The 25,399-nt window shown below is 41.7% G+C and overlaps 1 protein-coding gene across 1 annotated transcript in view; it reads left to right on the top strand.

Moving 5' to 3' along the window:
• LOC149473179 (uncharacterized) overlaps positions 1 to 24,945 on the top strand; it is a 51,203-nt gene extending 26,258 nt beyond the window's left edge. The window contains exons 3-5 of the mRNA XM_089682916.1: positions 3,842 to 3,920; positions 8,433 to 8,471; positions 21,935 to 24,945. Coding sequence (XP_089539042.1) covers positions 3,842 to 3,920; positions 8,433 to 8,454 — 101 coding nt within the window. The 3' untranslated portion in view covers positions 8,455 to 8,471; positions 21,935 to 24,945. The remainder of the gene's footprint in view (positions 1 to 3,841; positions 3,921 to 8,432; positions 8,472 to 21,934) is intronic.
• Positions 24,946 to 25,399: the final 454 nt, after the last annotated feature.

Genomic DNA, 25,399 nt, shown 5'->3' with positions numbered 1-25,399 from the left:
TGCCTCTTCCTCTTTATCCCTACTGTCCTGCAGAGTATTAACCCAGTACCTCCTCTCCTTCCTCCCTCCCACCCAACTCCCTTCCCACCCAACTCCCATCCCCTCCCTCCCGACCCCCCCCCTCTTTTTAGGCCTACTTTTTGCCTACCAATCATTTGTGGAAATACAAACCACCTTTGATTTAATCTACAGGGCAAAAAAAAAAACTCCACCCATGGACAACTTTTCCCCCTTCTCCAACCTCCCCTTCAACCCCTAAGTCCTGCCTAAATATCTCAATAACAGTGGTTAGAGGACGGCTGGGAGAAGGCAGAGAAAAGAGAGGAGGGAGAGAGAGAGAGAGAGAAAAAAAAAAGAAAAAACGCTATCTCTCTCCCTCTCCCCCTCCCCCCCCCTCCCCCCGCCTCCTCCCTCCAACAGATTGCCAGTCCTCCTTTCCTTTCATTCTGATTTCCCAGTGTTCTTCTTCCCAACCAGGAATCTCCAGTCTTTGTAGTTTAAGCCTATCACAAAAATATTGCAAATCTTCTGGGAACCTGAGATATGCTGAAATTCCATTTCTCCATCCTATTAGGCACTCAGGGGTCCCCCATCTATATTGCACATTCTGTTCTTTCATTATTTCCAATAGAGGTCTAAGGGTTCTCCTTCTCCACAGAGTCTCTGATGACAAATCCGCATATATCTGTATGTCCTTTCCTTCATACATAATTACTGATTTTCCCTTAATCCTCTTCCAAATTTTATCTTTATCTAGAAATTCACAAAATTTAACAAGTATATCTCTTGGCCTTTCCTTTCCAGAATTTCCTTGGAGTTTTCCTTGCCTAAAAATTCCTTCCATTTTAGTCCTTTCCATATCAGTACTGTCCATTATAGAGTTTAATATTTTACAGACCACCTCTTGCAAATTTTCTCCTTTTGAATTCTCTGGGACCCCTCGTATCCTAATATTTCTCCTCCTGTTCCTATTTTCTTGTATCTCAGTCTTATAGCGCAGTTTTTCTTGGGCTTTCCCTATATTGATTATTTCTTTTTCCAATTCAGAGATAATTTGGGATTGATTTTTAACTTTTTCCTCCATTTCTTCCACTCTCACCAAAAGATATCCCAAATCATTTCGAATGTTTACAATTTCTTGTTTTATTGTTTTTTCCAGTCCTTTAAACATTTCTGCCATTTCCTTTTTGTTTGGTATTTGTAGCTCTGTCTCCATCTCTGTGTTAGGTGATAATTGTTGGCTACTAATGTCAAGGCCTAGTGATAGTCTAGGGCTACTTTCCAGGCTTAGTTCTGCTTCACCTTTTCCACTTTTACCCTGAGACCTTTCTGGAGTTATGTTTCCCTGAGAGGTATATTTTTTAATAGTACCGGTCTGAGTCCCTTTAGGCCCACTTCCTTTTGCATTTTTATTTTTCATTCTTCTATGGCTCTTATTCTTCTTTATAGGCTCGGGGTTAAGGAGAGATAGCTATTAATATACAAATCACACCTTATCCACTCACTTGGTTTTCAATCTTTTCTTTCGTTTTTCCTCTTCTCCTTTGCACTCCTTTACATTCCCCAATCAAGGGGGGTCCCCTCTTTACTCTCATACACTGCTTCTCCTAAACAGCTCACAACAGCGTTCAATATTAATCAAGTTTCGACCAGAGTCACTCACCCTCCTCGTGTCACTTTTCCTCTCATGACCCGGCTAAGAGCTCTCTTCATCTGTCATTCAGCTGGGCAGTGTGTATATTTAGGGGGCTCCCAAGGGTATCCTCCGCCTTTCTCTCTCCAATCCCCAGTGCCTCTCCTCCTTCACAAGCAGGGCTCCGAGCAGTGGGCCAGTCAGCAGGGCCCCGGACAGTGGACCAATAAGTATGACTCCATATAGTTGACCAGCAGTCAGGTCTTCGGCTAATAAGCCGGCAAACAGATCTCCGGGTAGGGACCGACCACCAGGGCTCCGAGCACTGGGTTTAGCATACGGAGCTCCAAACCGTGAGCTAGCTAACAGGGCACCAGATAGTCAGCCGGGAAACAGAGGTCCAAGTATTGGACCGGCAACAGGGCTCCAATTAGTGAGCCTGTGAGCAGGGCAGCTCCTCTCCTTCCGCACCAAACAGCGGCCGGCTTCCTGGTCTCCCAGCGGTGCTTAGCGGCTGACCACGTGGCCACACCGCTCCTCCACGTCTCCCAGCAGCCAGACACGCCTTCACCGTCGAGCACCGCAGCCGAACCCCGTCTCCCAGATCAGCTCTCCCACAGCGCTTCCGTACATCCAAAGGGGACCACCATGCTGCAGTAAGTTTTCCCACTAAGCTTCCCCATTACAGGTAGGGGTTTGGGGAGGTCGGGTGGAGGAGCTTGTCCGAGAGCTCCTACATTGGGCTCTCCTCAGCCGCCATGGTTAGGCTCCGTCCTGCCCCGCCAATGTAAAAGGCGATTGATTCTTACAAAAGCACATTGGTACTGACTAATATTCCAGTGTTTCTTTTTCTTCCTCAGTTTCTCTCTCTCGCTAAGCTAATGTGACCCCACTGGTGGCAGAGAGGGGTGGAGGAGGGGCAAAAAGGATGCTGTACAGGCATCTGATGTTCTTCTTATCAACTGATGACATTGGTTGTTGGGATGCTGGCAGCTAGAAGGTTGTAATGGTGCACAATGAATACCTGTGGCTTTGTTTAACTTAAAGGCGGGCATGATCTGCCCTCTGGGTTTATATACAATTTTTGGGAATTTTTTAGGCAATTTGCCAAGGAACCCCTGAAGAAACCTGAAGGTACCCCAGGGTGCCTGGGTACCCTGGTTGAAAAAGGCTGCTGTAGATCACTCCAATACCAATTCTTGTCATACACTGGTAAGTTATGCCAATGTTGCCTTCTTCAGACTGGGAAAATCTTGAAAAATGAAAGGGCACAAAGGCCTAGTATGTTACCATATAAAACATTATTAAAGGATAAAAAATGAAGAGTGCATACTCACATTAGCCAGAGGCTAAGACAGCAGTATAGACCACACTCAAGTGGTAAGGTGACCCTCAAAGGATGAGTAACATCACAATACTAGAAATTCTGAAGGACCCTCTGCACACTGGTATATACCCTTTCAAGCAGACTATGCAATAAATAGGGATATTTAGTTCACACATATTGTAATACATGCTTAAGCTGGCCAACTGCGTCAAAGTAATCCCTCTCTGGCCAGTCCTACTCTGCTCTGCCTACGCAAATGCTACTGTGTACACAATGCTAACATAGGGGAAAAGACACAATGGGGAGAGCTACAAGGTTCAGGTCTGGCTACTGACCCAACAATACAACAAACAAGAGATCCCTGTGCTCAGATCCCAACAGCTAGTGCATGAATTTATCCATCAGGTGCTAAAGGGGTGTAACCACATATTAACACTAGAAATTCTGAAGGACCCTCTGCACACTGGAGACTGGTATGTACCCTTTCAAGCAGACTATGCAATAAATAGGGATCTAAATAAACATCACAATACTGGCACCACCAAGACTCAACAGCTAAAGATTGTGGTGTTATTCATCCTTTTGAGGGTCACCTTACCACCTGAGTCTGGTCTATACTGCTGTCTTAGGCTACTGTGAGTATGCACTCTTCATTTTTTCTTCTTTAATAAAGTTTTTTCTGGTAACGCACTAAGATTTTGCACCCTTTTGTTTTTGTGTATGCCTAGAACTGATAATTGTATTTTATACGGAACTTAGACTGACTTGCAGCTGTAACTCCAGGATGTCTCATATCTCTGTCATGATATCTCCCATTGAAGAAAAAGCTAAAACTAAATGATGTTTTCTTTGCTCAGACTGTCATTGTTTTTTTATTCTAGAACAAGCTGTACAAGAGACTTCAGAGCTAGACTACTACGCCAGACGTAGACAAGAACGGGCTGCTGCTCGGGCAAAGTTGTAAGTGACTTACTGAACAAAACACATCTGTGATGCATTACAGACAGGATTCACGCTCAGATTTTACTGATGTACCATGTAGTTTATAGCATTTTAGAAGTTCTGACAACTTGTGTATTTCAGAGGTAGTCAGAGGGGAGAGGTCCAAGTTAGCAGTTATCCCACATGTACAGTATTAAGCCCAGTTGAATTTTCTGTTTAAGTCAGCTAATTTAGAGGTATCAAATCAAAAAGTGTACAAACTCCTAAAGTTAATTTTTTTTAGAAAGTAGCCAAAGCCTGTCCCCTGCCAGTATGATGCAGAGAAAGACCCTATGGAAGCAGTGGTCTCTTCGCAATGGTCACTACAGAGCCAGAGCTCTCCAATCAACAGGTAGCACAAGATTTGCTGATTTCTCAGCTATAGGTCTGGCGCAGTAGGGTTCATGTTGGACCTCTGCAGAAAGACAACTGTTTTCCCACAGAGGGCAAAAGGTCCCACTCTGCAGCTGCTGGCAGGGGTCATACTTTTCTACTAAGGCTGTGGCTGCTTTAAAAAGAAATTGAACAGTAAGATATTGAACACCTTTTGTTCTGTTGCACCTGATTTAAACTGAGGGTTCAATTGGATTAACCTGAATGGATATGAACATTCAGGGCAAAGTGAAAGTGTCTGTGTAAGGGGTACCCCCGGATCCACTGACACTTACCTTGCCAGCATTTCCCTGCCATTCATTTTACTACCACAGCTGAAAAAAGGGCCAGTGCACCTGGGTATGTTGGAGCATGTGACCTCCTCCCATGTGACAGTGCTCAGGTCTAACAACCAATCACTCAGCCCAAGCACTGTCACATGACAGATGTCACCACTCCACTTAGTGTCCAAATCCTACCGGGGAGAGCTACCAAGAGATGAGTGGTCCCTTTAAAGAAAAACTGTCACTTTTCCTAAAATGAACAAGGTGACATTGTCTCTTTAAAGCCTAAGTATACTCAGTAATCAAAAAACAAAAATCAGCACAAGGGAATTTACTTACTATCAGTGTGATGTGTCCCTTGTGCTGTGGTCTCCTCTATCTTGCTCCATTGAAATCCCCCCCCCCCCTCCGCACACACCTTACTGTTGTAATCTTCTAGTGCAGGGGGGGTTAACAGAACCAGTGAAGCTGTGACAGGCATTCATCAACAGTGTCCACCCATGCCTGCTTTTTCCATTCAGCTTCTCCATTCATAGAAGCCGAACTACAACTTCTATGAATGCAATATTTTTCAGTCTTCCAGCCGTCCTCCATTCATAGACTCTAGAGGAGCTGGGGAAAAGGGCGGGCACGGGAGGACATTCTTGATGAGTGTTTGTCACAGCTCCATTGCCAGGTAATAGAGGAGATAGCAAGACAAGGGATCAGGGCCAACACAAGCATAAGGCTGTTTGCCAGAATAGGAAGGTGAGGGGGCGAAAAATCCAAATGCCCAGCCACTTCCTGGGAATTTGGATTTTTAGCCCCCTCCTGCCACCTGTACACACCAGTGTTTGTGCTGGGAGCCCACTGCACAGTGTGCTCCTAGCATAGAGATCAGGCTCTCGTGAGAGTCCAGGCTCTCGTATTAATGATTGGGAAATGGGACTCCCAATTCCTGATCACCTGATCGCTGTGATAGCCTCTGATTGGTTATCACGATGATCAGTCACTGTGCAGCCCATCCCGGTGTTTTTTTTCCTCTTCTTGATGGAGAGAAAGATACATTGTATCTCTATCTCCTTGCCAGGGGAGAAAGATGTAAACCTACAAAAGTGTGTAAAAAAAAAAATAACAAAAACTTAAAAAAATAAAGAAAAAATAGTTAGATCTAGGTCAGGGTCAAGGTAAGGGACAAAAGTCAGGGTTAGTTTATTTTTGGTCAGATTTGTTTTTAAAGCATTTTTAAAATTAGTATCACTGTTAGTGTCTGTGGTTCAGGTAAGATTAAAAAAAAGAAAAGAAAATGTGCACTATTGTTTCTGGGCCTTACTAAGGGTACAAACAACAACTAACATACACATATGTGGTATCGCTCAGATTGTCAGGAGCAGGAGAATTTATTTTGGGTTGTTCTTTGGTGGTAGATTATAATACTATTAAAAAATATATAGCTAACTTTAAAAAAAATGATTTTTTTTTTACTGTTTTGGGCCAGTTTGCCTTTGATAATTCCTTTGCAGCAGAATGCACTTAGACAAAAATTCTTGCGCAGGCTCTGCAAGGGTCACATTACACTAACTACAGTATAAGTAATGTCCATTGTGCTGATTTTTGTTTTTTGTTTATATCATACTAAATGTATGGTTTAAATACATCTCATGCTAGGTCCACTATAACAATGCAATTATTGGTTTCTGTTCAGTAGAGGCAGCATCAAGCTTCAGTTGCATATCCAGGACAGGTAGTGAAATCTCCCCAGCAGGACACAAGACAGCAAAAAAATAGCCCAGTAGGCATTTTAACTCTGCAATATCTAAAACAAAAAAAATGGCTTTATAGTCACTTTAAATCAAACCTGTCATGAAGAAATACTGTACATAGTCATCCCATGTTTTTGCAAATGCTCTGTCTTCCCTGGCTGTTGTGCTAATGTTCTAGCTTCAGAGTGTTCTGAGTCATTCACCTGGAACAAGTATCAAACCCAATATAATTCTGAGCTTGGATTAAACCAAATGATAAGAGCAGCTAGCACAAGGGAAAGATACACAACCTCAAATACCATAATACAAAAGGTGCAGAGCTAAAATAAATAATCAACTATAATACAAAAAATTCCGTGCTCAAATAAATGTCCACAATGATCCACCAAAAAAAAAAAAGCCTGTGCTCAATAAATGTCCACAGTAGTGAATGTGTTTCCAACCATCCAAGAAGAAGAAGAGGCCCACTTTTCCAATGAGGCTGAATAAAAAGAGTGAAAATCCAAACATCTAGTGCAACCACAGGCAAGTAAGAACCCTTACCGGAGCTGTTGGGCTTTCAACCTAATGAAAAGCCAAAATGCGCTGAGCTCAGCTCTCTAACTCCCACGTGGTGTTAAAGGAGACCTACTAATTGATTTTAGAACTGGACCCACAATTTATCAGCTTCTTTCTGCATGTGAAGCTTTCAAAAATATCATATTTTCTCACTTTGTTGAGAAAAACCGAGCAGAGGCAAAGAAGTGGCTGAGAAAGGCTCCTGATGCATTTGACTGGACTCCAATTTCCAAGATGGTGTGTGAGCTGGAAGGAAGTAGTGTGAAGCTCAAGGTGGTACTGCAGGATTGGAGTTTTGTCACCTGCCACGGATATATTTGGCCTTGAGTACCAAAGCGCGTTTTGGATTTTCATTAGGTTGAGCCCCGCATGGCTGCACTGTTTTCAAATTTGACAGATAGTACGGGGAGAAGTCTCCAAGTACTAGCTGTCAGAGGGAGGGGCGCAGCTGCAGCTATGGGAACATGTTATATGATCCACCCTAAAAACGGGTGAAACATGTAAGATGTTCCCAAAGGTGAACATATCCTTTAAAGCGGAGGTCCAGTCAGAATGACAAAAAATTAAAAATCAGCAGCTACGAAAACTGTAGCTGCTGACTTAAAAAACAGCCACTTACCTGTCCCTCGATCCCACGGTGTCCTCACTCTGGCTGGGTTCACCCGCTGCCCTGTGCCCCCGGCATATTCAGTGTGGGCTCCTGGCTGTGGCAGCTTGCGTTTCCAAAGCCGGGTGCCCACTACGCATGTGCGAGTAGTGCTGTGCTTTGTGAATGGTGAGGGGGGGTGGGGTTAAGGACAGCTTCTGATCGCCTGGGCGATCGCAGTGGATGTAGAAGCGGGTACATGTCACATTTGGGTACAATCACTCCCCAAAGGTGCCAATCCTTAATGAGAAGCAGGAAACGAAATCTTAAAGCCAAATTTCCCTTTTTGAATGGAGCTCTGCTTTAACTCTGAACCATACAATGTACAGCTGTGGGTTCCCCAATACGATGGTACCTTGGGTGACCTTACAGGTGACAGAATGGCTTTGTAGACTAGTTAAATTGACCATAGGCTGTTGCTAAGACATTTATAACATAGGATTCAAGCCAAGAGTTCTGTTTTAAAGAGTTTAATGTACTGTAGGGGCTAAGAGTAAAAGAGCTTGACTGCTGGTGTAGAGTATAGATCAAGGGTCTCCAAACTCATTCAAGCAAAGGGCCATTATTGGGAGTCAACAATGCTCCATCTTTGGTATGAGGGAGTGGGGGGATAGTGCCCAATCGTTAGCATCAGTGGAAGGCATAGTGCCCCAGGGGCCAGATAAAAGCAAGCATAGGGCCACATTTGGCCCCTGGGACTCAGTTTGGAGACCACTGGTATAGATCATGGGGATGATGACTAATTTAAATATGGGCAGTGAGTTCTTCTACCCTGTTGTAACATGTCTCAATGTACGATGATATTTAAAGAACTTTTACCAGAAAAGAAAAAAAATCACAGCAATCTTACTTAATCGTTTTTATTTTTTGTTTATTTTCCTCTCTGCAGTGCTGAGACAGACAGCCAGTGAAGGGATCCCTGCACTTGGTGAGTTGATACACAGAGGCAAAAGAAATGTGGTTGTAGCACCAGGTTCCTACTCTAGGGATCCCTGGACCATTTTCACCCTCACCATGAACTTTACTGTCCCACCTAACAAAACATACTGTACAGTTAAAGAGTGCCTGAGCAGAAAGGGAAACTGCTGATGGCTGTCAGTGGCTTTGCCCCATGTGTCTCCATTGCTTGGTCATATGAGCTGTATTGTCATGGGGTCAAACAAAACAGGTGTATGGGTCAAAATCACTGTTATTAGCAAATTATCTAACTAGAAGCAACTCCAGTAATGCAGGCCATAGATGGGTTGAAAATCAGCCAATTTTTCGGCTGGAAAAAAAAAATTGGCCGATTTTCGCACCGTTAATGGGTTAATTTTCTGGATTTTGTCAGATTTTTTTGATCGGCAAAGTTGGGAAAAAATCGGCTGATTTTCACAGCAATGATGGGCAAATCGGCCGATCTTTTTACCGATAAAAAATCTGCGCATGAGCCGTGACCTGGAAGAAGAAGAAGGAGAAGGAGAAGAAGAAGAAGAGAAAGAAGAATTCCAGTCCGCTATTATATTTGACATTAAAAAGTATTGCGGTTGCAACAATGTATCTATTTGTATCCGAAAAAACCATCTGTATCCGAAATGGATACAAATAGATACAATGTTGCAACCGCAATACTTTTTCATGTCAAATATAATATCGGGGCTCTCTGCAGGGACAGAAATAATTAAATGCCGGCCGTAGATGGGAAGAAAATCGGGCGATTTTTTTTTACTGTTGGTGGTAATGTCGGCCTATTGAACGACCAATTTTTTCAGTTTTTTGTTTTCTCCCCGTCTATGGCCTGCATAAGTATCTCTCCACAGCATAGCTGGAAGTCTATGGCTTCATGCACATGGCCGTCCAGGGGCTGTACAGTGAACAGAGCCTGTATAATGACATCCCTGGTAACTGCTTCCGCAGCATGCAACTGCTATTTAGGTTCCATTAGAAGAGACAGCTGTACTTGGCCATGCACCAGGGGTTATGTAAAGCGCATTCATGTGTGCTTCAAATGCACACTATCTGCATTCCGAGCATACATCAGTGTGCATGTGGGTGCTTCACGTACTTCCCCACAACCACGTACAGCCGCTTCTTCTAATGCATCTCAATAGGTGGATGTACAAGGTGGCAGCGAGTATCAGGGATGTGATTATGCAGGCTCTGTATGGTGTATGGCCATGTGCATGTGGCCTAAATATGTAAAGCGGTAGGAGGAAAGAAAAGGGGGTATCAAAGCAGGGCCCAGATCCAGAATGTGCACACAGGCTTAGCAATAAGTTCACTTTTTAAAAAAAAAAATAATATTAAATGCACTTTTGTGCAGGTAGGAGCCTGAAAAACATTGCACTCTCAGCAGATCGCCAGTGCAATGCAAGACTCCTGCAGACTGTTGGTGTAAGCTGTCTGCTCGTACGAGCAGGCGGTTACACAATGACAGGAATAATCAATGAACTACCTAGAGTGCCCAACAGCACCCTGATAGTTCATTGACAACTATAAGCCGTCAGCTGCAAAGTAGTTAATTCATTCATTCACTAAAAACTCTATGAATGAATTACGCAGATGTGTGAGTGGAGCTCCGCATAGCCGTACGCTTTTCAAATAGTGACAGCGGGCGCAGGGGAAGATCCCTGGCCCGCTGTCACAGGGAAGGGGGGGGGGAAAATCGGAAAATGACTGCAGAAGAGGAAACATGTTACATGTTCCACTCTAAAAATGGGTGGAAAATATAATATGTTCCCAAAAGTTAACTTTTTTTGTGGCACCATTTATTGGCTAACTTAAATTATTAAAGAATCAAGCTTTCAGAACCTATTAAGTTCCTTCTTAGGGCATTGCAAGTATAAAAAGCTTGCATCTTTAATACCCTAGGATAGCCCATAAAGCATATCACCTAAACTTTTAATCAATGGCTAACATTGGACATGCCTTAACTACTATGCACTTGTAGGTAAGCCGCTATCCAACTGTCCTAGTTTTGGGACCCTTAAAGGGGTGTTCCAGTCACACTGTAAAAAAATGAAAGTCAGCAGCTACAAAAACTGTGGCTGCTGACTTTTAAAAAAAACAGACACTCACCTGTCCCTCGATTCTGCGGTGTCCTCTCTGCAGCCCGTTTCACTGACATCTTCATTGTGGGCACCCGGCTGTGACAGCTTGCGGCTTCACAGCCCAGTGCCCACTGTGCATGCACGAGTAGTGCTGCACTTTCCGAATGATCCCATAGTCTTCTGGGACCTGTCACGTGTCCCAGAAATCTACAGGGAGGGAGGGGAGGAGGACAACTTTTTCCGATCGCAGCTCCCCAAAGGTGCCAATCCTTAATGGGGAACCAGTCTTTAAAGCGGAACTTCCCCTTTTGGGTGGAGCTCTGCTTTAAAGTGGTTGTCAATCTCTAACATAAATATGAACAAAGCATATAAACACAATAGTGTGTACTTGTCTCAATCCAGAGCACTAAGTGTAATTTCTGTCCACTGCCTTGTTCCTCTGCTATCTGCATGAGTTACTTTAAACAAGTTTTCCTGACACCAAGAGAAAAAAGGTGACGAGAAGGAGCTCCTGCTGATTGACAGCCTTGGCTCTGTTTCTGTGTGCTGTGAGAAGTGGGGTGTGTCTCTTCATGCCAATCAGATCTCAGTTCTCCTCTTCAGCTCCTTGCCCCTTGTGAGCGCAGGGCAGCATATCTGTGCAGACTATGCCAAGTTGTGGGCTGGGCCACTCAGCCTGCATGCGGGGGTACCTTTTGCACGGAGCGCACTCATCAATGCCCGGGGTCAGATGAGGACTGAGGCCATTTGAGAATCAAACATTATGTTGGTTCCCCAGCTTAGAGATGAACCTTGTACTGTGTGCAGTGATTAGTTGCACAGATTCCCTCTGTAAAGGTCCTGTTCCATGTCATTACACACTTTATCTTGGTAGATATACCTTACATTTAGGAGGGACAATGCTGAGCCCGCGCTCTCTCCACCAGTCCAGCATATCTATGCCACTTCACTCCCAGTGACAAAATGGGGTCCTGCCTTGCACCCAACATGGACTCATGCATGTACTTTTTAACTCCTTCTCTTTTGCACCAAGTGGCCAGGCACCCAAGGTCCTAGCCCGACTGCTAGGAAGGAAGCCATATCATAGACCCCTCTCTACCGTAGGACATGTTTCATATACCATGCTTCACAACTGGCTGAAATTTATCTTGCACTATTTCAGGTTACCCATAGCAACTGCTACTGCTACCCATAGCAAACCACTACTTCCGTAATGGTTTTGCTTTATCCCGCACATGTGCTTTACTAATCTTTGTTCTTTCATATGCCAGGAACATTCACCTACCCCTTTAAAATTACTTCAGACCAGGCTTAAAGCAATTGATGCAACTTTATTGAAAATTTTGCGGTACAGTCCAGACTTAATATTACAGGTGCAACATCCCCTATTTAACTCAACTAGGCTGCCCAGACTTACCTCAGCAAGGTAGTGGTCCATTAGTGGTATCCTCCAAAGCTTGGTGGTTCTCCAGACTCCCAGTGTCTTCTGACGGACTGCTGGGCACAGAAATCCCTCTTAGTGCTCCATGACAGCTACAGCATCTTGAGGAAGAGGGATTTGTGAGACCTGGAAAGGGGTGAGCCCTGAACTCGGCCTTACCCCTCCTTTATATTACAGAGTGGATAGGCAAGGTCCAAAAACCCCGGGAACAGAGTGCAGAACATTAACTCCTTCTCAGCATGGATCAGTCAACTTTCTAACTAATGTACTGTAGCAACCTGCCTTAGGGCATAGCAGATCGGACTGAAAACAGATGATTTCTCTGAACATCCCACTCTGGATTAATCCCAGTCTGCAACATCTGTATCAGATCCCCATGCTTGGACCAAATACAAAGTTGAAGTCATTGCCCAAGTAGTGAATCAGGGTAAACTACTCTTTTTCTAATTTCCGCATAAATTACAAGGTCCTGGCTTCTTACTAATTTGGATACTGGCAACTAGCCCACACCTTTGGTAGCCTATTCTCCCGCTCTCCTCTAGCTATTGCCTGCTCAGATCTTGAACATGTTCTTAGGTTCAAATGCACTGAGAAACCTACCTCTGTCCTCTACAATCAACTGAGCATGGTATCACTCACAGAGCTGCGGATCCAAACATACATTATAACTGCTGGAGATGTTCCCTTCCCCAGGAAAACTTAATTCACATCTTCTGAACCTGTCCTGAATTATCCCAATACTGGGAGGGTATCATCTGCACTATTTTACCCGTCACCGATATAGTTTTTTCATCCTTCCCACGTGTATGCCTGCTGGACCTTGTTGAGGATTTGGCTCCTACAGTGTCAGAGCAAACATTGTTGGGGTTTCTCCTTTTATACTAGGAAGTTCATTACTCTTAACTGGAAAAAAAAACTTGCCCCACCAACAGTAGCATACTGGAAACAATTGGTAAATGCCACCTTGCCATTATATAAGGACACATACTGCAACAGAGGATGTCCTAAAAAAATTTAATTCAAAGTATGGTTAAAATGGCTGAATTATGACTCCACAGGTCTGATGTCTGATACTCTCAGACCTTAGTACTATCTTTCTTGATGCCTCATTTCCTCTAGGGTGTTCATGGGATGTTTGGGATTTATTGGGATATCTGACCCTATACAGTATTGTACTCCTACATGATACCTTCTTCACTGTAGCCTGAGCCACACTCATATAAGACATTGTTTCTTTTTGTTTTCCTATATGATGTTTTTCTCTCGTTGTTTGATGACATGTAACATTGGCCTTCTTTTTGTATGGCAGGGAAGCCTTTCCTCCTATGCTTTAAGGGTATTTGCCCCTGTGAGGGAGCTGCACCATTTTTCTATTTTTCTCTACTATGCCTTAAGTTTGCAATAAAAAGAATTTAAAAAAATCTTGAATGGCTGTAGAGAAGAGGATACTGCAGATAAATTGGTACTTAAGCTGGGTACAGTTTATAAGAAAATTGGAAGAAAAATTCTGTATGAACAACGATCAGTCGATTACACTGTTCAACAGGTAAAAAGTTTTGGGCATAAAATTAGCTAATCTTACATAATTTTGGGGTGCTGAAAACGAAAATGACCCTAAAAAATGTTGATTGGCTCTAGTTTCCATGATATATTCACCCATCTAATGACGTAAGCCATTCAAAATTATGATGCAACTTCAGCTGCATATTGCGCAATTGATACTGGTGACCAATAGAAAATTGCATGTATACTAAGATGATGCAATATTAGCCTTTAATTGCATCACTTCACTGCATAAAAGCTGCAGTATCTGTAGCTGATTGTAGTTCGACAGCGTCTTTACATTTCGTTTTATGCTTATATAGGCTACTCAGTAATGCCTCGAACTTGTGTGAATAAAGCAGATAATTTCTGCTATATCTGCGGTGAAATAACTTTTATCTCACAAAAAAGGAGGATAACAGGAATGATTAAGAAAGCCTACAACTTGTATTTTGGCTGCAAGATAGGAGACCAGGACAAGAGCTGGGCACCACATATATGCTGCAATTCTTGTGGGACGGCACTGGAGCAATGGTTGAATGGAAAAAAGGCATCTATGCCTTTCGCTGTGCCAATGATTTGGAGAGAGCCAACAGATCATGTTAGTAATTGTTACTTTTGTATGGTGTCTCCAATTGTAAAAGGGCTAAATAAGAAGAAAAAGTTATCTGTGCACTATCCAAATATTCCATCGGCAATACGTCCAGTTCCTCATGGAGAGGGGCTACCAATTCCTAAAGCACCAGAATCCTTCGTGGTTGAGTCAAGTGAGGAAGAACCTGAAGCGTGTAGTCACGTGCAGTTGTAAGAGATAGCCCTTTCCTCGAATACAAGAGAAAAGCCAAGAGAAGCAAAACCGACACAAACTGAAGACAAAACTAGTGAGAATCCTAAGTATTAAAATGATTCAACTTAGCTTATGGCTATAATTTTTCTTGGTAATCCTATGCAATATATTATGCCATTTAGGCTTTGTTATGTAGTCAATATCACTTGCTTTATATTTGTGGAAAGACATCTATATAATTATTGTGCATTATGTAGTCATTACGCCTATAGTAGAAAACTTTCCGTTTACAGAAAAACTAGAGCCAATTGACAAATTTCATTGTTATATTTGAACTCAGAATGTGAAATTCATTAAGAAATGGATCCTTTTGTTTCCAAAACTGGCAAAAAATAAAAATTTGTTGAACAGTGTTATAAGATTATTATAATGCTTTTGACAGCTGATTCTGACTGTTTGGATGAAAAAAAAAACGAAGGTGCAAGCTAGAAAACCCATCTGTCTCTCTCCCTAAACATCTTCACGCATTTGAGCTTCATGGTGCCTTATCTCGCCTTAAGATTCATTTTACTAAATTGGAAGTGATGGGGGTGGCGATACCCCAATATCTACTTCAAAACTTTCCACTCGAATTTTAAATTCAAATGGACGGAAGTAGCCTTGAAGTATTTGGAGACCTACGTCCCGGCCAGTCTATCCCACACCTTTGATATAAATTTTCCACCACTTCTGTCCCCAGTCTGCAACTTCCTGGATACGTGGCATCATGACTTGCATTCCTGGTTTGAATGCTGTAATATTAGCAAAATGAGCATCTTACCGAAATTTCTATACCTGTTCCAGGCCCTACCTATTGTCATTCCTTCTTACTACATCAAATCTGTGCATTCTCTCTTCATCGACTTCATGTGGACGCATAAAAACCAGCATTGACCTTACCTAAACAATTTAGGAGCCTGGCAGTACCAGATCTCCATAAATATTAACAAGTGGCCCATTTAGGCAGAGTAGTCGACTGGTGCCGTCATGGAGACATCAAGCTCTGGATACAAATGGAACAGGCCCAGTGCCACGTACTGCTATGCAGATCCCCATGGTGTTATAGAGACTTTCCTTCCTGCCTTAAGGCTCATCCTCTAATTGGTCCTATGACACGCTCTTGTTTTAAGCTTTTCTCTGCCTCTACACTATCATCCATGGATTCCCCACTTTTTTCTATGCTAGGCAACCCAAGGTTCAGATCCAGGCCTTCAAGAGGGGGCCTTCTGCTTGCTTTTTGAATCTGGGCGCTATTAAGCCTCTCAATTCTTGGTGGCAAATGCTTGGCCTAACCTTCTGGCCCTGATGAACGTTGAAGGTCTTTTCCGTGTGAATTTTTGGAGGGCAGTGCAACTGCACCATTTAATAAATTAGATACCATCTCCAGGTTGCTATAATCAACAATTGACTATGTTGGAGGTATATTGTTCTGCCCAGGGGCATTACCCTATACGCTCTTGAAGATGTATTCTTTGCTGATGACCCCACCAGATGACTATCACCTGCCCTTTCTTGAAAAATAGGTATCAGTTTTAGGTAGAAGCTTTGCCCAGTCTGTACAAGATTCCAAGTAACAATGTTAAGATCCTTACATCCCATCTCTTACATAAATACTTTCCAAATACTTTGATGTTGGTGATGTCAAGAGGAACAGGGAATGTTGCTCCATATTTTCTGATCCTGCCCCAAACTCACTAATTATTGGAAGGAGGTTTGGAGAAGCACCCAAAAATTTACAGCTTATGTCATACTAGAGGACCCAGCCTTCTTCCTCCTCCACCTCCTTAATGCTGCCAAATCATGTATCCTTGTCCCATGGAAAAGCGCCCAGCCACTGTTCATTGTATTCTGGCTCAAAAAGGTTAAGAAACTGAATCTGATGGAAGACCTGATGCTCTCTTCACAACACAAACGAGAAGTGTACTCGAAAACTTGGACTTTGTGGAATATGTTTACATACTCTGTGGAGGTGGGCTCCACTGGATGATGGGGTATTTGGAGATAAACCAGAAACAAACTCTCCTGCGCTCTGAGACCCAGGTGGGTGGTGAATGGATGGAACCAGAACTGGAAGATTCGACCACCAGTGCATGTAGGGTTGTGCAGCTCCAAACAAGGCTGGGGAAGCCCGACCAGTACTGCAAAGCGAAACAAAAACGAGAAGCGCACCAACCTTGTGCATTACCTCAGTAACCAAAATTTATTGAATACAAAATGATACTCACAAACAGCGAAGTAATTCAGGCATGTAAGTCCTCAAAGGAACTTGAAAGTTAGGAAGCCTGCGCAAGTCCCATCATAAGGGTAGACACTCAGAGTACAGCTGACGCGTTTCAAAGGGCATCCCTTCTTCATCCCCTCTGTCCCTCTTTTCTTTTCTGTCTATATGCTCTTTTCTGCTTCATACCACACACCAAAAAATGAGGTCCCCTTTTGGTCAGAGGTCCTTATTGGACCAGCTTGAATCGAGCGCTAGAAGCACTACATGATTATTTGATTGTTTATTCTCTGAATACTCATTGTCCTTTCGCTCTTATGATATGGCACCTCTGCTGGCCCTAGCGGCGATCTTGCTCTCTTCCCATCCTGATTGTATTCCAAGTCTATCAACATGAACTTCTATTGATGTGTTGCTTGTTCGATACCAGTAATTATGCCCTGTACCCATTGAGGTGTGTTCTTTTGACTTGTTCCTTTGATTAATCTGGAAACTGCTTTTCTGTGAAATAAAAAAAAAAGAAAAAGAAAAGAAAAATAACACAGCCACCACACCTAAAGATTTATAAGCTGCAATATAGTAAATTTTTGGTTTTGAATGTAATACCGCTTAAAGTTGATTTTGCACCTAAAAAGCAAGGTCTGCTGTTTAGAGATTGTGGTGTGGTGGTCGAGCAAAGCCCAAAAATGTGTGGCTCCAAAGGAGCTGGCTAACAATCTCAGGTGTAACTTGGGGTGTCCCATGAAAAAAGAAAGAAGAGGGAGAGAGGAGAGCCCTTATAGTGGAATAAATCACTTCAAGTTGTATAATTTTCACTCAAAAAAAAATAGTTCCATAGTCAGAAGAACAGAAAACAGCATAAAAATACCTTACACCTGTTAAGTCTGTGGTCACCCAATGGTAATGGAACACACACAACCTTCCATGTGCTTGGGTTGCTAAGCCTTAGGTGTTCCTCTCCTGGGTCCTGTATGAGATTTCAGGTGGTTGCAAGGAGTTAGTTGTGTGCAAAAAGAGTTTGCAATAAAAAGTCACATCAATATTTCAGCAGAGGTGCTCAGAATAGGATGTGTACAAATAGGTAGTCGGCAGCTTTGTTTTTTTACCAAATAAAGCTAGTTTTTGGCTCAGTTCCCATTTTAATGATCAGGACACGGTTCCTGGTCAACTGATCATTGTGATAGCCTCTGATTGGCTATCACAGCGATCAGTCACTGTGCAGCCCACCCCTGTGATTTTTTTTTTCCTCTAAATAGGAGAGAGATACATTGTACCTCTCTCTCTCTCATTGCAGAGAGAAAGTAAGCAAATGTGTGTAAAAATAAACAGAATACAATACAAAGAAAAAATACCTAGATCAAGGTTAGATTATAGGTCACTGCCAGAGTTAGTGTTAGGTTCAAAGGTTAGGGTCAGTAAACTTTGTGCAGGATTTTTTTTTTTTAAAAGCATTTTTAAAATTATTATCGGTGTCTGATAGTGTCAGTGTCAGTATGTCTTACAGTGGGTATAGAAAAGAATCACCCCCCTTTAAAATAATCATATTTTGTTGCTTTGCAGCCTGAAATGAAGACAGACACAGTTTCTGTTTTATCCAGGTGTAGTTACACAGTGATATTTCTCTTTTATTATTTATTTTGTTTGATTTTATTTTTTTTTGTAAGTCCAGAGATGTACCAGTACGTTGCTGGTCCTTGGGCATATATGTAATGTTCTTTTTTTTTCGAGAGTATAGCACAGCCATCCAAAGCAGTGTGCTTACAGAGAAGCACACAGACGCAGCACATAATGAAATAACACACAGCTAACCCTTTGATCGCCCCTCATGTGAATTCCTTCCTGCCCAGTGCCAGTGCTTTTTTTTTTTAAGCACTGATCACTGTATTAGTGTCACTGGAGATGTCAGTGACACCAAATCAGTTCCCCCCAGTATCAGAATGCCCGCCGCAGTCCCGCTATAAGTAGCTGATCACCGCCATTACTAGTAAAAATTTAAAAAATCCCAGTATATATACCGCCATTTATAAATGCTATAACTTTCACGTAAACCAATAATTTACATGTATGGGGATTTTTTTTAGCAAAGACATGTAGCAGAATACATTTTGGCCTAAATGTATGACGAAATTTTTTTTTTTTTTTAATAGACATGTTTAATAGCAAAAAGTCAAAAATACAGTTTTTTTTTTCTCAAAATTGTCAGACATTTTTATTTTTTGTAGTGAAAAAAATAAAAACTCCACAGGAAATCAAATACAACTGAATGAAAGCTCAATTCGTGGGAAAAAAAGTGTGTAAATTTAATTTGGGTGCAGCGTTGCATGACCGTGCAATTGTCAGTTAAAGTAGCACAGCGCTGTAATACAAAGAATGGCCTGGTCAGGAAGGGGGGTAAATCCTCTGGAGGGCAAGTGGTTAATGTAATGTAATAGATCTGTACAAAATTATACTGGTAATGGCGTGATCAGTGACCTATAGCATGAGTGCGGTAGTGTGCGGGCAATCTAACTGATCTAGCTGACCCTGGCTGGGAGGGGCGCTAACGGACCCTGGCGTTATCTGATGTCGCTAGTGGCAGTAATATAGTGATCAGTGAAAAATGCTATATACTGACACATTACTAATGGCACTGGCTGGATGACAGGCGTGGTCAAAGAGTTAATACAGGCGATCGAAGGGTAATATGTGCTAATCTAGTCTATGTGGTGTTCATTCTTCTCTCCCTTGACCAATGGGGGGCAGTGGGGGGCGCTCACACCTGGAAATAGATAAGGGTATGTCGCTTTTCTTAGAGCTTCAGCTCACCCGCATATTGCGGGTGGGCGGCCAGAAAGAATTTAAAAAAAAAAAAAAAACTTTAAAAAATGTAAAAGAAAGTTTATTTTTTCAATATTTTATTTTTTTTACATTTTTAAATAATAAGCATTTAAAAAAATACTTTAATCAGAGTAGTTCAATGTACCATAGTAACATTTTACTACTTGGGGGGGGGTGGGGGTTGGGGGGTGATCAGAGATTTTTTCTTTTTTTACACTTTGCATTGCATTTGCAATAAAAATCATTGCACCAGCAATGCTTTGAACTGCCATGAATGGGTTACATTCATGACAGTTCGAAATACTAGTGATCTGTGATTGGATACAGCTAATCACATGGTACAGGGTGCTGTGATTGGTCATTGTACCATGTGAGAGCTGTGGGCCAATCACAGTTCACTTAGAAAGGAAGCAAAACTGTTATAAATCAGATTGATTCATAACAGCTTTGTTGATATTGTGATCATGTGGAGATCACATGATCACCGTGTCCAGATTACCAGAATCTGCATTCCGCTGTGCCTCCCTGTGTTATTACGGCCAGAGTGGTGTACCAGTACGTTGCTCTGCCTGTAAATGTTGCGCGCCTGTAGTACAAATACTGTGGGCGGCTGGCAAGTGGTTATTAAACATGTTCTGTGAAATTAAGAGTTACAGTTTTCCATAACTATAAAGAAACAGTAATAATTTTTTATTAGTTTAAAAAAAAATGTCACAAGTATCGATACACCTATTTTTCTTTAAATAGCTTAGAATGGTTAATTTTTTTATTTATTTAAAAAAAAAAAATATATATATATATATATATATATATATATATAATTTTTATTTTTTTTAAATAAATAAAAAAATTAACCATTTATCTATATATATATATATATGTATTATGTGATTAATCCCATGCACCCTATGTAACGTTTACCCACAGGTATGTTTGTTTTCACCTTGAACTGAGGAAGTGGAAAGCTGAGCTGAAATAAAGAAGCTTTTTGTTCAGTAAAGCTGAAAACTCCTACCTATTTTTACACATCCTGTTCTGGGCACCTCTGCCAATTGAACTACCAACGGGCCTTTTCATTGCAAACTTCTTTTGCACACTACCAAGGTCTGCTGTTTACATTTGCCCCCAACTTGAAAAGACATTCATTAAAACATCTAAACCAATGAAGTCTTGTATGCTGCAGGAAGGATTTCTCATACACTATATTGCCAAAAGTATTGGGCCAGCCCTCCAAATCATTGGATTCAAGTGTTCCAATCACCTCCATGGCCACAGGTGTATAAAATCAAGCACCTAGGAATGCAGACTGCTTCTACAAACAGTTGTGAAAGAATGGGTCGCTCTCAGGAGCTCAGTGGATTCAACCGTGGTACTGTGATAGGTTGCCACCTATGCAATAAGTCCATCTGTGACATTTCCTTGCTGCTAAATATTCCACGATCTACTGTTAGTGGTATTATAACAAAGTGGAAGCAACTGGGAACAACAGCAACTCAGCCACAAAGTGGTAGGCCACGCAAAATGACAGAGTAGGGTCAGAGCATGCTGAAGTGCACAGTGCGCAGAAGTCGCCAACTGTCTGCAGAGTCAATAGCTAAAGACCTCCAAACTTCGTGTGGCCTTCAGAATAGCACAACAGTGTGTAAAGAGCTTCATGGAATGGGTTGCCATGGCAAAGCAGCTGCATCCAAGCCTTACAAGTGTCGGCTACAGTGATGTAAAGCACGCCGCCACTGAATTCTAGAGCAGTGGAGACGTGTTCTGTGGAATGACCAATCACGCTTCTCTGTCTGGCAATCCGATGGACATGTCTGGGTTTGGCGGTTGCCAGGAGAACAGTACTTGCCTGACTGCATTGTGCCAAGTGTAAAGTTTGGTGGAGGGGGGATTATGGTGTGGGGTTGTTTTTCAGGGGTTGGGCTTGGCCCCTTAGCTCCAGTGAAGGGAACTCTTAAGGCGTCAGCATACCAAGACATTTTGGACAATTTCATGCTCCCAACTTTGTGGGAACAGTTTGGGGATGGCCCCTTCCTGTTCCAATATGACTGCACACCAGTGCACAAAGCAAGGTCCATAAAGACATGGATGAGCCAGTTTGGGGTGGAGGAACTTGACTGACCTGCACAGAGTCCTGACCTCAACCCCATAGAACATCTTTGGGATGAATTAGAGAGGAGACTGCCAGCCAGGCCTTCTCGTCCGACATCCGTGCCTGACCTCACAAATGCATTTCTGGAAGAATGGTCAAACCTTCCCATAGACACCCTCCTAAACCTTGTGGACGGCCTTCCCAGAAGAGTTGAAGCTGCTATAGCTCCAAAGGGTGGGCCAACTCAATATTGAACCCTATGGATATCATTAAAGTTCATGTGTGTGTAAAGGTGTAACAATACTTTTGGCAATATTGTGTATATTCATCAATCACAAAATCTGAATCATGTAAATATAAAATAATCTAAAAGATTAAATAGTCATTTTATATTTTTTACATGTGATCTTCCTCTTCCCTTTTTTTCAGTTCGTCACAAAGTCTTGCAGGGATGGCACCCACATCCTTTCTGGTCGCCTCCGTCAGCTTCCTGTCTGGTGTCACAATCACTGATTCAAGGATTCAAAATTTCCATCTCAAAGCCTGCATCAATTCACCTTTATCTCTATTTCTACTTTTGGTTAAAGGATTTAAAGAGCATTCATCGGATTGTACATAGTAATTTCTGGGTAGAAAAATATACGTACCATGCTATGTACAGTATAGGTCTGTTGACTGGTATAACAAAACAATAGTCACATTTTTCGTTTTTTCAACATTAAACATTTCCCACACATTGAAAGATACAGTACCATTGCATGAAAAATTGGATCCACAACTAAAATATACATTGAACCCATTATATAATCCTATTACGGTAGCCAAGGACAACTATTAAGCACCTTCATTAAAATGTTTAGCACAATGTTGTCTTAAAAAACATAATGACTTTGGATTCATTGGATTCTACATAGTGATCTCTGCTATGTACAGTATGAGTCTGTTGACTGGTATATCAAATTTTTTTTTAATTTTTATCCCGGCGACCCTGTTATTTATTAAACATTTCCCACATATCAAAAGATACATCCCATGGCATGAAAAATTAAAATATACACTGAACCCATAGTATAATCCTATCAAGATGCCCAAAGTACATGTCTAGTACAATGATGTCTTTAATCATGAAATTCTAAATCTAAATCATCTGGTAACTCCGAATTCTGTGACCTCAACACAAAAAGTCCTTATCCTGTGGTGTAGTTAGTAAATAAAATGTATAACTTAATTTCCAAATCTTCACATATGAGTCTCATGCTGTGTCTAAATCATGAGAAATACAGGACAGTTTGTTCGTTTTGCTGTCTAGAAAATAGCTTTGCTGCTTGTGACGTGATGTGCGGCGGAGTTTTGGCACCAGAAATTGTGGCAGACAAATTTTCATCATAAAATATATTTGATTTTTGTTTTATGCATTTAATAATTCCCTAAGATTGACTCTTCAAACCTGAGAAAGTAGTTACTTCCTGACCCTTAACCTCAATGTAGGTCCTACATTTTACCCCTAGACTTCTATTAAAGTGAACCAGTGGCCAAGCTTTCTCTAAGAAATTCCTGTACAATTGTTTTTTTTTTCCTGTAGGGGGTATAGGCAGCAATAATGTTTCCCCAACATCCTACTAAAATACATTTTTGATTACTATGGTGCCCCTGTTACAGTGACTTCTCTTGTTCTGGTGACAATGTATCACTCTGGTAGAAAGTTAGGTGTATTCTTGATGTGAGACAGAGATGGCAAAAAGCCGCTAATAGGAGGTTGTAGCCAGTACTGGGATAGGTTCATCCTATGCTCAGGACATAGATTCAGTACTGCACCCCCTCCCCCGCTCCCAGTGCATGCTGTAGAATGGGTGTCCATTCTTTGCCCTGTTGCACTGGCTGTCCATGGTTGCCATGTAGTGTGCACTGCATCTGCATGGCCAACTGCTTGCTTTCCACTATCTGGAGAGTAATTGCACTTGCAAAGTGTATTTTTTGCTGTCAGAGAAGACATGGAGCTGCAGCCCGGTAGTTGCTAGCCACTAATATGAAGTTTCTGTGCGGTGAGGGGAATGTCCCCCTACTACTGTGCCCTGGGCGGTTGTCCCTCCTGCTCACCCCTTGTCCCAGCCCTGGTTCTAGCCTTCCCCATTCTACTAAAAAAGTGTTTTTTTGTCATTGTTTCCTTTACATAGTTAGTTTGGCTGAAAAAAGACAAAAGTCCATCCAGTTCAACCATAAAAAAAGAGAAAGTTATAATCCTACACCCACAGTTGATCTAGAGGAAGGCAAAAACAATTGTTAAAAGTAACTCACTCCCTGTTGTGGTGATAACTCTAAGTGAAGTAAAATTCCTGAACTGAACCATGAACAGTAAAAAAAAAAAAAAAAAAGTTGATAGGGGGGTCTACTGGTTTCAGACCCATTGTATCCCATACAATTTAGTCTCAACCAGGGGCGGACTGACCATTTGGAAACTCGGGCACTGCCCGAGGGCCCAGGGTCAGTAGGGGGCCCCATGAGATGCCCCTGGTACCTTTTTCATAGGCTTTTTTGAGTTTGGGCAAGGACACAGGGGCCCCATGATCCCCTATTGCCCGGGGGCCCCATGAGTTGTCAGTCCGCCCCTGGTCTCAACATAATTCCTACACTTAACCTAACCTAACCACTAACCATAAACCTTAGGTTAGTACTGTAATATGGATAACTACAACCAAATATACTGAAGGTAAAAATACTACAATCTAAACTAGGATCATGTTAAAACATATAATGTAAGAAAAGATGTGGCTTCTGTTTATATTAAAACCAACTATTGACACTGAAAATCCAGCGTTCTAAAATGAAATGATTCATAGGGTGCAGGGAATGTCAAATTTGAAGGTAGGCTTGCTTTAATCTGATTGGCTTTCATCAACCCTCTACTAACATTCAATAGACTCTAATCATTGGCTAATCTTTAACTGTGTTTACAAACGCACAACGACATTGGCCAATCTCTAACTGTGTTCTATCCTTGAGTGCCATTGTAAGCAAACTCCACGTGGTAAGCCATTATCCCATGACTATAAAACATAGACAGAACTTAGTTAATAACTCATTAATATGAAAACTCCCCATGGATTAGTTATTATTGCTTCGCTACTACTATGAAGTTGTACTTTTATACTTGTTTATACTAAAATAGGCTGCAGGTTATCAGACCCTATGGAATGTAAAGACCATGTATTGTATGATGATTCCATATGTATATACCATCAGCATATTATTGCTATTACTGCCTCTGGTCAATGTCACAATGTATAACTAGAGATTGTACAGCCAATGTATTCATACTTTTCCTTTTGGAAATCTTATGGTTCTATGCTTTGAAATGATCGTACTTACAAAATGCGACATCAGATGTAATAACATAGCATTATATTTGCTAAATTCACAAAATAAAATGCATTGAACACCGATATTGGAATATCAAAAGCATCATCACAACTCAACGTTGTTACTTGAGAATAAGAAACTGAGGTTTGCTGGGTATTTAGCTGTAATTTAAACTAAACACTACAAGCATCCAAACCATCCACATTACATAACATCAATGTAATAGCAGAAAAGTAAAAATCTTTTATGTGTAGAAAAAAGCAGTTTACGCAATCTATATGCTAGTAACAGACTTGTACATGTAAAAAAAAAAAAAATATAGGACCTGTATGTTGTCACACCTGTTCCTCAGTAATTCATAGCAGAGTAGATCACAGAGCTCTTAAAAGAATGTAAAAATAAGATCGGAGTTCACGGTTCAGGGTCCTAACCTCCCCCCTCTTTCTTCTCTGTTATTCCCTTGCAGGCTTTTTTTGTGTGTTTTTTTTTTTTTTTTTTTAATTATCCCGTGTCTCAAGTATATCAGTATATGTAGCG

Source organism: Staurois parvus, unplaced genomic scaffold, assembly GCF_062004578.1.
Source record: "Staurois parvus isolate SC_StPar_1 unplaced genomic scaffold, SC_StPar_1.0 ptg000018l, whole genome shotgun sequence".
NCBI lineage: Eukaryota > Metazoa > Chordata > Amphibia > Anura > Ranidae > Staurois > Staurois parvus.
This window is presented reverse-complemented; position numbering and strand designations above follow the sequence as displayed.